Here is a 13,737-nt window from a genome sequence, read left to right as displayed (position 1 = left end):
TTGGGCCAACTTGCCAGCAGCACTGCAGAGAGGACACCAAAGGATGATTTGATGACATCAGTGTGTATCTTGCTTAAGTATCTTACTTACTCGCTCTTCCTGCTGTCTCTGTCATGTCGTTCCTCCTCTCAGGTCCTGCAGGTTTTGTGTGTGCTGAGCTCCAGCGACGAGCTTCCGTGGAAGGATGGTGCAAGGGTTTTGTCCCTGGAGGAGGTTTTGTTGCACCTCCTAACATTGGCTCAGAACTCTGCTCACAGGTCAGTAAAAAGAACTACTGTATATAAAAGATGGACACCGCCCCGTGATGTCAGAAGTGATCATATTTCGATAAGAGGTAGACGTGCTAAGTGATTAGCTGTCCCACCTGGTTGTAGCAGATGATCGGGATAGTTCCCCGAGTCTCGTTCTGTCGGAGGTTTCTTCCTATTAAAAGGGAGTTTTTCCTTCCCGCTGTCGCCACGTGCTTACTCATAAAGGGGTCATTATTGTAGGGTTTTTACCTTTTAATATAAAGCTTCTTGAACTGATTGTTGCTGTTGGCGCTTTATAAATAAGATTACATTGAATTAAGGTTATAGCAAGCTTGGCTAGCAGGTTTCCTCCTTAGATGGTCGTCACAGACACCTGATAACTCGTGCAGCAGCTTTTGACGTCCTGCTAATATTTGGCCCAGAAGACTGCTGTTTGTTCGGCAGCAGCTGGGTCGACTGGTTTTCCATTACAATCCAGTACTACCTAATGTACGTGGCTGTCATCATAGCAGCGCTGCTGAGCATCCCATGACTTAATTAATATGCGACACGAACAGCGACGAGATACCTGCTGCTCAGCTTGTGGCTTTTCGTCAGACTGCGTTGTTTTTTGTAGCCATTTTCATCGTTGTCGAGTTTCAAGAATGGCGGTTTTGATTTTTGGAAATGAGACACTCTAATGACTCGTGGAGTGACGCTACTGACCAGCCAATCGGTGGCATGCAGTCTAACAACCCTGGCAGAGCAGGTATGGAAAAAGTACCTGGTGCCAGGTACTATGACCTTCTGCAAAACACGGAAAACCGTGGTGACCTGTGTCCATCCGAGTAAAGATAGAGGGCCTGAAGACATATTTATTTCACTGCGTATCGTTTGATTTCTGTTCAGAATCCGTAAAGATTTACTCCTGACCCTTGAACTCAGACGTCGTGTCTAAGTTCTGGTTCTTGTGGTTTTCATCGCCCTGACATCCATCTCTGACATCGTCACAGTGAGTCTGAAGTAGAGAGTTTCAGCCCCGTGATTACCCACGAACCTCACAGATTTCCCAGAGTTCACAGCTGTTTACAGCCTGTGAAGTCTGCGTCCTGTAACTCAAAACACTTATAGCCTCATCTAGGCCTGGAGGGGCTGGGAGTGAACGGGGGAGCTTTTCAGCTGTGTGAAATTCCACATCAATTCTCGGCAGTTCCAAGAAGTTTTCTGCGCTGCATTCAAATTCTCGTAAACAATGTTGAACTGCAGAAATTTACAGTGCTGCTAACCCTCAAAATCCACTTTTAATGCATAATTAACAGCGTTTCCCATTCTTAAGTTATGTTCGTACATGTTATTGATACAGGAGACAGCTACAGCTACTCTCTACGTTCATACGGGCCCTGCTGGGTCCCCCTCAAACTTACATTCGTTATAAAGGGACTGTGTGAGTCCTAACTGAAAACCTGCTGTCAAAACAGTTCCCAAGTAAATCCCAGGGCAGCTTTTAAATGTGATGGATGGAGACGTGAATGTACTACAGGGCAAAGATGCAACCACACACTCCTCCTCCTCCATTTTCTGTTTTTCTTCTTTCTGTTTTTTTCCCTTCCTCTCTCCGGCTCGTGAAAGAGCCCTCACACTGCTGTCGCCGTCAGGTTGTCGGGGCTCATTCGGAGCCGGAATCCATGAAGGAGTGACACACAGGTTCACTGGCTGCACCTTAACCCCGCACCTGGGCGCACCTGAAGGGTCCTCTCTGCAGGATGTTTGCGTGGTTAGCTGCGTACCGCTGAAGTGTTTTGATAACTTAAGTGTTCCGAAGCCAGAGAGACGAGTAGTTTAACGTTATTAAAAAAAAAGTGGATGAAAGCTGATATCTGTACTCTCTCAAAGACCTTCATCACGCCATTATTCCTACGTTAGATTATTCACACCTGTCAGGCTGAAAGCATTATTTTTGTCAAAGATTATGAGTCACCGGCCCGTCTCTGCATTTGACCACAAACCAATTTTGGCACACTCTCTTCCAGTATTCGTGTGTATGTGCTCGTACTTAAGCCCCTTTGACATGCATTGGCACACACACACATGCCCCTTTTCTTGACAAGCCACTGCTGTACTTTTCTCACCCCTGACAAGAGAATACAGGCTTGAATAAGGATTGGATTACAAAGGCTTTTAGCCCTGCAAAGCCTTTTCCTGGCCACAATCTCTGGACCCGGGGATCCACTTTCCCTTCGGAGTGGCCCCAGGGTTATGATTAGAGCCGGGGAGGGATGAGATCGGGTTGCTGTTTGCCCTTGTCTGCCGTGTGATTGAATAGCACTCGGGCTATTGTGACCCATAATGTAGTGGTGAGTACCAGCACACTTCTTTTGTGGATTGTAAGTCAATACAGTTGAGAGGTGTGTGTGTGGCTGACGGCGCCGCAGCCTTGGGTAATGATTTCCACAGAACAACCTGAGGAGCACGTTATGCTGTCACTGTGCAAATGTTTCAAATTTAAGGGCCGATTCACTCAAATAAAAATAACTAAAAAATGTCACATTTTCTGCAAATCTAACAAATATTTTAGAGTAAAAGCTGCAAACTGTTTGCATGGGCCGTTTTGAAGTTGATGTGGTTTTGTGTTTTCAAGCGTGGAGCTCCACTGTGCTGCCCTGACGTTGGCCTCGCAACTGGGGATTCAGCTGGTGAACTCTGACCCGCAGGTAACGACCAGCTCATCATCATCAGCTGTGTAGTAATCCTGCAAAGAATCTGAGGGGTGGAGGTTGTTACCACCAGCCTTCAGCCTTGTCCTGGTCCCTTTTAGTTGTAGCTAGCTGCTACTTTAGTGATTAATGCCTTTACTACAGATCAATGGTTCCAATATGGGGGAAGTATTGGTAACATTCAACTACTACATTATATTGCTTCACCAAATGAAAATGGTTAATCTGCATAAATACGTTCTTTTAGCAAGACTCTGGATGCATTAGATGAGTACATAGGATGTTTTCCCATTTACTTACAGTGCAACGTCTCTGCTGTGTTATTGTTTGATAAAGCCCAAAATGTTACCAGTGCATAGCAAGTTTAGATTGCAGGCAGACCAGTTTAGAACCAGTTCTTTTTTTATCCGTTTTACTGGAATACAACCAGAATGTGGTTTGGCATTTCCTTGCTGAAATAAGAAAGGTGTTCCATGAAAGAGACACCATCTGGATACTAGCATAATCTGTATGTTGTTTAGCATTAATGGTGCCTTCACAGATGTGCAGGTTAAGCATCGTGTGTGCACCGATGCCCGTCTCTATTCCACGACAAGCGTTGTGGACTCTGCAAGACTCTGGATCCCTGGGAATTATTACAAAGCTTCTTTAGCTCTCAGATCTTTCACGAACTGTTGTGGGGGGTTTTAGCATAGCACATCCTTTCTTTTCTATTTTATCAATGTCCCAAGGTATTCACAGTAAGCATACACCAGCCACCATATGCTCTGAATGAAAAATATGTTCTTGCTGTGGACAAAAATGTGAAGCTTGCCGTTATCATTTTCTTACTTTGTTCTTTGGTGCAACTGTATTTGTATTTGTGCTCAAGTGGCAAATACATCTGTGAGAAGTGGGTTAAACTTCCTCATTCATATATAGCTGAACTGTATTTTTCTAATTAATCTACCATCTAGAGTTTGAGTGCAGTGGCTTGTTTCGCTCAGTGGGGGGCGTTGGTGTGCTCGTGCTGCAGCGAGGAGCGACCAGCGGAGGTCAAGCTGGCGGCCGCAAAGGTGCTGGTCAAATGTACGTCCACCCTGCTGACCAGCCCTCGTCTGCCACTGGGTGAGCCTCAGTAATGTAACAGCCTGAAGTTTGCTTTGATGTGAGAGGCTGCTTGTGGCTGATGACCTTGTGTATGAGTATCTATCTGTCCGTGTGTGTGTGCTGTGGCAGGTCTGTTCACGACAGTTTCACTGTGGAGGAGTCTGTTCGTGCTGCTGCAGGACGAAGACCAAGAAGTCCGAGATTCAGCGTCTGACTTCATCTTTAACGTGCCAGCTCGTCTGCTCAGTACAGGTACACGCTAAGAGCTGTGCATAAGCATGTCCTTGCAGACTAACTAATATAAACGTGTACCCAGCACTATTTAAAAACTTGGGTGGGTGGATTTTGTTATTACCTGCAGTGCTTAGTGACTTCAGTATCATGCAGAGTGAGTATGTGGGTTATTTTTAACTCCCTGGCCAGTAATAATTACAGCCACATTTAACTGCTGTTGTTCTGTGACCTATCCCGTCCTCCTGTAATTTAAAAGCCATCCAGAGTCATGGCATGGTTATTCATAATAAATCTGTCAGTTCTTTATCTACGTTTTAAAAATCCTCTTATAAATTTTGCTAAAAACAACAGAAGTTATCAAATAACTTCATAGATGGATTCGTGCTAACAGTCAGTTAGCATGGACACATGTCACATGCAGTGACATCAGTGGGTCAGTGTAGCTGCTGCAGGTCAAGAAATACTGTTGTTCACTTTGAGCCTTTTTTCTTGTTTTTAAGCTGCTTTTAGTTTATATTATGTCAAACAGGTACTGTAAGTAAGCTGAAATATACGGTGGCCCTGAGAGGTTATTTTCACTGCAACAAACAACCCGTCAACAACCTGTCGAATTTCACAAAATACAACACAAATAGAAAAAAATCAACATTAATGAAGTCGAATAAAACACAGTAGAACTAGGAAAAAACAAAACTTATAAAACAAAAGAAAGTGTTTTTGGAGAAACAACAACATGACGGCGGAAATGAAAGAAACCAAAACACGTGAAGGATCGGACACTTAAAGAAGGGGAGGATTCTTCCGTGTTGTGCGGCAGAACAAGGTGCAGGCATTCACATAATACTGTCGATACACGTTTGATGTTATCTTCAGTTTGGTTTTGTGAGTTTTTGTGGCATTTTTTCTTCTTTCCGTTGTGTTTTATTCCATATGTGTTGCGTTTTGAGTGCTTTGGGAGTATTTTTCTTGTTGGAGAGCATTTGGCCTTTCAGGGCTACCGTAGATATGCTGTTGACACTTCTAGTTTGAGTGTGCTAAAGAGTATAGAGACAGCTTTCAGTTGCTTTCAGTTGCTGTGATAATGAAAGAAACTTAAAGATCAAATTATTCTTATTCAAGTTCTGAAGTCTCTTTTTTTTTCTATGATTTCTGTTTTATAGTAATTTATCAAACTGGCCAATGTTTTTCTGTCTTGGTGTTCAGACCGGATCAGATCTGTTACCATGGTGACTGCTCACATTAAAAGCTCAGTAATTGAAAGTTCAGTTTTAAGTCCCCGTGAGCTAAAAGCTCTGAACTCTGTTTGACACAGTTTTTTTTCTACTCCTGGTTCTCGATGTCGTCACTAAGAATGGATCTTCGTAACACGATCTCAGGCACAGAAACCTTACCCACCTGCCGTTAAGGTGTTTTTGACAGTCAGTCAGAACAAAGCTGGGCTGAAGGGATGTAAGAGGGAGTCGAAACGGCTCATTTCAGAAAGTAGATGAAACAAACGTCTGCATCAGGACCCCTTATGAGATAAATAAGGCTAATTTTGAACTGTGAATTATGCAAAGCTACTCTAGTCCAAGAATAAAACCAAGTCAGAGCCTCCTGGCTTACACCCACATTTCTCTTATGGCCCGGGCTTGCCCGTGTTGGCTACAGACTACATGAAATAAAAGTTAAATTACTGGGCCCTAACACCAAACCAACAATAATACATAATGCATGTGTATATATAAACAGACACACACTAACAAAAAGCACCACAGACACATGCTAATGTTAAAAAGGGCCGATGACGTCATTTTGCACGAAGGGTTGGGGAGCATTCCTGGAACGAAGGGCGCTAATTCTAAGATTGACAGCTTGCGAGAGTTAGGACTGTGTGCGTGTGTGTGTGTCTTTTGTGGTCATGTGTCATTGTTTCCGGAATGTCTGAGGGCTGCGTTCTGAAGAACTTGTGCGACGGCCGGCCTTACTGAACGGTAAGACCGATTCACCCCAGTGCCGCTCTTATCCTCGCTTATCTGAGAGGACTGACAGCTGGCTGCTCCCTCACAAACAGCTTTACTGTGACTTCCTGTCCTCACAACACTCACTTCCTGTATTTTCCCAGCTTCCCTGCAGGAGCCACCCTTATTGTGTCTTTCCTCATTGATAGCATCTTGTAACAACGAGAGCCTGAAAAAATAAAACAATTAAAAAAAAAAAAAAAATGTCTGATGGCAACACTGTTTGTAGATTTGGTGGGGGGGAGGGGGGCATAGTCATGGGGGAAGACTCAACCCGAACTGTGGTTTAGCCGAAGGCTGATAAGTGACGGGGTTTTCTGTATTTCAGTTTGCTGTTTTTATTTCATTTGGTGGCCGTAAAAGCAAACAGAGTCAAAAAATCCAAATTTTCCCTTAAAAGCTGAGCCTGTTTCACCACCTCAGTACCAAGGAAACAACTCAAAATCCCTGGAAGTGTTTTGATACCAGTATTTATACAAAGGCACTGTGCGTGCGTGTGTGTCTGTGTGTGTGCTATAAGTGTTTATGTATATAAGGCCAGACTGGGTCAGATAAGCTGTAAGCTAAAAAAAAAATCAGATAGGAGGTCAGCAGCACAGCGTGACTGAGATGGAGATTTTTTCTTTCTGTGCAACAGGAAAGGAACACAATAGGCATAATTACAGAGTGGGTGTCCCAGTGTGTGTGTGTGTGTGGGGGGGGTTCTCCTCTGTCCAGCGCTCATTTGGAGATGACAGCTTTTTGCATGTGGGCGAGGCACTGTGTCTGGCACTTACCGTAAAATACCTTACATTTCCTCATGGACGATGGGGAAGGAACAAAAACAAGTGTGAGTGTTTGCCTCCACTCTACTGTGTGACCTTTCACGCTCCAGCCAAGCCATTCAAAAAATCTGCTCTGACCGCCAAGATCATGAAAATTGCACTGAATTCCTAGTTTATCCAAGCACGTGTCGTACGCACTGCAGGAATGCAGCACGCAGCGCACAAAGGGAAGAAATGAGACGGTAAATTGGTGATCTTGTACCAGATGATTGGGCGACTTGGCCAAGGAAGTCGAATTCCTCGTGCAATGAAAAACGTCAGAAAACCAAAAAAGAATCACATCCCATTGATTATCTTTTTTTCAAACTCCTTTCTTGGGAAAATATGTCATCTTTCTTCTTTTAAAGCTTAGAAATGTTCTAAAATTATATCTGCGGCAGTTAGCTTGAAGAACATCATGGTGCTTTGGCAGTACCAAGGCCGATTTAATGAAGTCATCATGACCAGAAGAACACATGCACTGCTTGTGTGTGTGTGTGTGTGTGTGTGTGTGTGTGTGTGTGTGTTAGACCGTATAGGTCACATGAGAAGAAGGAATTAACCTGGAGTGCTAAATTAATCCTGAGCCGCTGACTTTGCAGCAGGCTGTGAGGCCAATTAAAGTTGTGTTATCATTTGATTTATTTGTGATTGGTCTTTTAACTAAAATGGCAAAAGTCTGGTGTTGTTTCCGTCTGCCTCTGAATATGTAACCTTGCACAAAGGCTTTGACTTCTTCTTCTCCTTCACCTGCACTGATATGAAGGTTTTCTCTGAGTGGCGACACCTGTGATTCAGGAGAATATCGCAGGAAATGCTCACATCCTCAGTGCTGGTGTAAACATGACAGACCTGTGGCTAAAAGACTGTTTACGTACAACACGACCATGGCGCTTAAGGTAGCTTTTAATGTCAAAGTGACATGTTGTTGAAACGGTGAAGTTCTCTGCCGCCTCTCCAGAGACCCGATGCTGGCAGCGAGTCCTTTGGCTCGGTGACCAATATAATATCTCAACCCTTAACGCTGCGGTCAGAGCGCCAAGAGCATAGGAATAGTGCAGCATGCTTTTCCACACCATACACACAGTATATAGTGCAGTGCCAGTGGAAAAACCCAGCTTTACTGTGTTTGTGTTTGTGTCTGTGAGAGTGTGTGTGTGTCTATTTGTGCCTTCCTCATTCCCTTCAGGCCATCCACTGTTACATGAAGGGTAGTGTGTGTTTTATGACCTGCCACTGCAGAGTCAAGTATCTGAGGTGTGAGCTGCTTCAGATGGAGGCGGTGACTCCGGGCCCTTTGATATGGAGGACAGGCAGAAATGTGGGAACAGAGAACAGTTCAACAACACACACAAACACGTAACACACACAACATAAGGAAATGTTAAAAACCTTTTCCCAATTTAAGGAAGCAGTTTAAAGATTAAAAACACTGTGTCTGTGCTGTCTGTGGTGGTTGTCTCACTTTTGGTAACAGATCTGATTTTATTGTTAACAAAGATTAGGGTCCACTCTGACTGCTTTGTACCTACAGATTTAGACTATAAATCTTTAGACATATAAAGCCTTTGTGTCCATTCACTTTAAAGGGACCGTGTGTAAAATCTCACCATTAGACATCAGTAGATTACAGATTCTGGTCAACTGACTTCTGTTTTCTCCCAATTCATGTGCAGCATCTTAGCTACAGTAGTGAGCGTTCATCTTTAGTGAGTGTGCGACGTTAGTCTGCTGTCAGTGTGCCGGGTGGCGACGTCTAAAACTTTGCGAAAGGAGTTCGATACAAGTCGATGAGTCAGTGAAGCTCACAGTGAGGATTTTCTGAACTTCTCTGTTAATAAACGCTGGCGTTAGCTGCTGTTAGCCAGCATTAGTGAAACTTTCCTTGAAATGTATCGAACATTGTTGAGCTCATAGTGAAACTTGGCAAATAAACTCTCACTTCTTCCCTGAGCTGCGACCCACAACCATTGTCCTGGATAGGAAGAGCAAATCTAACTGTCCCCCACCCCACCCCCACCCTGGCAAACTGGCACCACCTTCCAAATACCTCTAGACTAATTAGGTCTGAAATCAAACTCTGTTTGTCCTCGCTGGACCTCCAGCACTGTCACGGACTTAGGCCAGGACCAGAGGGAAGACTTTATATATAGAGCATAGATGGATTTGGATGGGGCGGTTGAGATGATTTGGGCTTTGTGACATGGGCTATAAGAGGGCTTTGATTAGAATTCTGATTAGTATCACGCAGATTAACAGTGAAATGCTCAGCACACAGGTCAATCTACGTATGAAATATTTAATGTAAGTTTGCTCATTTTTAATATAAAAATGTGCAGATTTTCTAAAAAAATTCTTATCAGAGCTGGTCATGATTCTTGAATAGTTGTTAAAAAGTTAAAGCTTAAATGGTACAGGCTTGCCACGACTAGCTTCAAAGAATAGTCAAATACCATCAAATGCCCATGCAGAGTTCTGAGACGGCACTCTTTCTTGCAATTTTTAAAAAGTTGATTTGGGTCTGTATCAAAATGTAGAGAGCCCTGCTTTTACTGGAGCTCCACCAAGTTTCAGGGGGTATTCACGAGGGGTCACCCCACCAGACGGGCGGCGACTTCGGTGTGGACATTTACGTTTATAACCGTGATAACTCGAGAACAAGGTGACGTAGGATTTTGAAATTCATACCATAGGTGGATCTACTAAAACATCGTGGACTCTTTTGACTCTGTGACATCGGCCTTAACGTCAAGGTTAGAGGCCAATGTTTCTGAATAGTTATTCACATTAATGGGTTTTGGCTGGGAGGAGGATGTTCTGCCTACTTCAGTTCTTCGCTTTAAGGCAGGGGTGGAGACTCCAGGCCTCAAGGGACAGTGTCCTGCAGGTTTTAGACATCACCCTGGGTCAGCACACCTGAATCAAATGATTAGTTCATTACCAGATGTCTTGGGAACTTCAAGACATGTTGAGGAGGTCATTTAGCCATTTAAATCAGCTGTGTTGGATCAAGGACACATCTAAAACCTGCAGGACACCGGCACTCAAGGCCTGGAGTTCGACACCTCTGCTCCAAGGTAACCCGCTGCTAGCGGATGCTGTGTTTACATCAACGATATCAGGATTGGTATCAGTGTTCTCGTTCTGCTCTGTACCAGAAAATGACTGAGCATTTTCCATGAAACATCAAACTGATTTTCAAAACGATGCAAGTTTTGCAAATTGTTCTATCCTTCATTATACAGTAGACTCCATTGACAGGACCGTATTTTAAAGGCCAATCCCAGTGAACCATATTCAAACAAACAACCTGGAGTAACCTATTTTGCTTACTGTAAAGACAGCGACGGGCTGTTCAGAATGGTGCCTTTCATTTGTTTACACTGGATGATGCAGTTGATCGGAAGCGAATGGCCCGGTGGAGCCGAAGGACGCTCGCTCGTGAAATGGGCCTCTTCCTATTGCAGCACAGCACTTAGTTGCGCAGTAAACCTGAGGTTTGTGTCACTCAGACGTTGTTGTAAAGCACACAGAAAGCAGAGGAGAATTACTCAAGGTTTGACTTGCTGCTGGGTCCTTTACTTTTGGAATAAATAGGCAGTTATTTCACCCTCCAGTGGAAACACACAGACAGAATTTGTGTTTTTGCTGCTTTCACCGTCTTTCACTCGAAACGACAGCCTGGGGAATGAGATTTTAATCATTTGGTGGGTGGTGTGAAATAAAAAGTCACATGTCTGCAGTAATGACTAGTGTCTGCAGGCTCTGGTGCAGTGTGTCTGTGTGCAGTGTTTTCACTGCAGTGTACAGTAGTGGTTGTGATGTGCTCTTAAGATAAAAACTGCAATGCACCGTGTCAACGTAGGTATTTTGCAATCTAACCATATCGAAGTAAATCGGCCTCATTAAGCATCCTCGTTTATTGTGAAACATCTGTAATCAGACCTAGATCTGAGAGGAGTAGTGGGTCAGTCGAATGTTTACTCCAACCCTTACGGGAGTATCTGTGGCTGTGTTTACTCAGAGCCGGATTCTCTTTATATTTGCTTTTCAGGACCATGCAGAATACATAAAAATGCCATTTCTAATTGTTAGAAGGGAGTGCACTTCTCCATCAGTTTTAAAACTAATGCACATTTAAAGTTTTTTTTGTTTAATGTAGAACTAAAACCTGAATTTAGTGTCCACTGGGAGGTGAGTCACAGATCAGAACATAAAATCACCTCTAGAATGACTAATTGTGACGTTTGCCGGTAATCTGTGTGTTATCTCATGTACAGAAATCCACGCATTTACTTTTTGCCTGTTAAAACAAACATAAGCTATTTAAAGACAGATCTGTGCAGATGAGTTATACTGCATGCTTTTAACGACAAGAAAGCTGAGAGTTCACAAACACATAGGTGGGGTGAGGTTTCCATAATTGACTGATAGGAGCCTGTTTGGGCCCTTGGTGAGGCGGTTTTTACTTGTGTTTGACTGAATAAACACAAGACTGCGATGATGAGGCTGCCAGAATACTCCCACACCGTAATATGTGTGTTAATGCTCGCTGAGGTTTCGTACATTTATTATCTGGTTTCCTCTTCTCACTGTTGTCGTTGTTGTTGTTTCTCTTGATCTTGACACCAGAGGAAGCCGGGGCTGTAAAGTGTTTTTATTTTGCACCTCTCTCACTATCTCACACCTTTGCTTCCTGCAGCATCTGCAGCGCACGCTGTGAACAAGAAAGACTTCTTGTTCTTCTCAAGGTGGTGTGTGTGTGTGTGTGTGTGTGTGTGTGTGTGTGTGTGTGTGTGTGTGTGTGTGTGTGTGTGTGTGTGCGTGTGTGTGTTTCACACAGAGATCTTCAGCAAGAACTCTGGTACTTGATGAAGTCTACAATATTCTGCAAAACTCTGCATGTGCAAGCATACATGGATATACAGGAAAAACAGAGTTTGTGCTCTCACAAGTTTGAAAGTTAATATGTGGCAGGAGCATCTTTGTTGTTCAGCACAGCCTGAACTCTCTTAGGCAGCTTTCTTGTCATTGATTTAAGGAATAGTTCTCTGGACTTCTTGAAGGACATTCAAAGCTCTTCTTTGTTTCATTGAATTCTACCAAGATGATCCAACACAGCTTCAATAACCTTAAGGCCATGACTGATAGTGGCACTGTGATGGCACTGTGATTGGGCATTGGTAAGATGTTTTCCAGATGGTACTGTGTGGTGCATCAAAATCTGATGGTACTTTTCAACTTTGAGGAGATCCTGAACACCACTGTCTGAGGCCACGTCCACACTAATATGTTTTTGTTTGAAAACGCATCTTTTTCTCTCCGTTTTTGGGCAAAGAAAACTGAGCTTTTGAAAACGCTCTCCAAAGTGGACACGTTTGAAAACGCCGTTTTTCTCGCCGCAGTGTGGAATGTGAACCCGGAGCCTTTAGAAAACAATGACGCATTTTAGTCATATGATGCAGTCATGTGACCAATTCAGCTAAGATGCAGGACGGCATTGTAGTCTATATTCTCGCTTGATTTTGCACTTTGTACTTTTGTGTTACTCACAGCAACAACTCCACCTCATTTTCAGTCCATTTAAAAAACTTGGAGCTTTTCCTCGACAATTTGCCGCGACGTTTCAAAGAGCCGGAAAGTAAACGGCAGACAGAAATGAGGCAGGAATCGTCTTATGTGTCACGCATGCGCAGTAAGGAACATAAGCGTTTTCAGCCGTTTCAGTGTGGATCCGCAACTTCTTGGAAACGATTAAAAAAAATAGTATGTACCAGCGTTTTTAGACGAAAACACAGTTTCCAAACTTGTGCAGATTAGTGTAAACTCAACCTTTTCTCCCCTTTCCGTAGCTTAAGAATGGCTTCCTGACAGCCACCGTTCACTGAGACCATTTCTAATGAGGCTCAGGTGAACACTGATAGATCAACTAAAGGAAAAAATCCTCTGAACGTGGCCAGGTACAAGTGAGTGGGTGTCTAAGACAAATTTGTCAGATGTGGGCGGCTGAGTTGAAGGAATGAACTCCCACCAAAGCGAATGTGACAGGAAGTGTCCAGGATTTCTCCCATTGCCCTGACAGCCCACTGATCACCCCCATTCCTGTCATCTGCCCCTCAATGTCCCCACAATGGGAGACCTGACACCCCTTCACCTGCTGCAGAGGCTCAGTTTGTAATGTGCAGACCTGTGCTCTTACTAAAACACACAGGTCTTATCGCTGCCTCTTCATTCAGCTCTGTAATGATTGAACTGTGTGGCTGCAGCAGGACAAACAGGACCATACTACTATTAATTACTTTATAATAATCAATAGATGTCTGCTTTTTACCAAACTGAGTCTTGCAAAAGCAAGTCATTTGGAAATGTATCCATTTTCTTAATTTTCAACAGATTTTTCTCTGATGATTCTCTACGGGGACCTTGCCATCCTGTGTTTAGTTCGAGTCTATGAAAACAGAACGTAATGTGAAGACAGCGATTAGCATACTATGACCCTACGGTTATTATGATAAGCAAGGCTGAAACAAGGAAGGAAATGAATTCGTACGATGCAAGATCAGATTACTTGAGTTTTGTGTCAAACTGTTTTTACAGAGCTCGCTTTTTCTGTGAAAACATTTTTTAGAGTTGTTTACCTTCTTCGGAGGGTCACCGTAGAGAGAGT

The 13,737-nt window shown here is 43.5% G+C and overlaps 1 protein-coding gene across 3 annotated transcripts in view; it reads left to right on the top strand.

Moving 5' to 3' along the window:
• The window catches only part of thada (THADA armadillo repeat containing), a 124,731-nt gene that overhangs the window by 103,441 nt on the left and 7,553 nt on the right, over positions 1-13,737 (top strand). For all 3 annotated transcript variants that reach the window (XM_082556234.1, XM_082556235.1, XM_082556236.1), the window contains exons 33-36: positions 133-257; positions 2,869-2,941; positions 3,901-4,051; positions 4,163-4,285. In XM_082556234.1, coding sequence (XP_082412360.1) covers positions 133-257; positions 2,869-2,941; positions 3,901-4,051; positions 4,163-4,285 — 472 coding nt within the window. The remainder of the gene's footprint in view (positions 1-132; positions 258-2,868; positions 2,942-3,900; positions 4,052-4,162; positions 4,286-13,737) is intronic.

The sequence above is a fragment of the Aulonocara stuartgranti genome, assembly GCF_965226115.1.
Source record: "Aulonocara stuartgranti genome assembly, chromosome: 13".
In the NCBI taxonomy this organism is placed as follows: domain Eukaryota; kingdom Metazoa; phylum Chordata; class Actinopteri; order Cichliformes; family Cichlidae; genus Aulonocara; species Aulonocara stuartgranti.
Note: the sequence above shows the minus strand (reverse complement) of the source record. Positions and strands in the feature narration are given on the sequence as shown.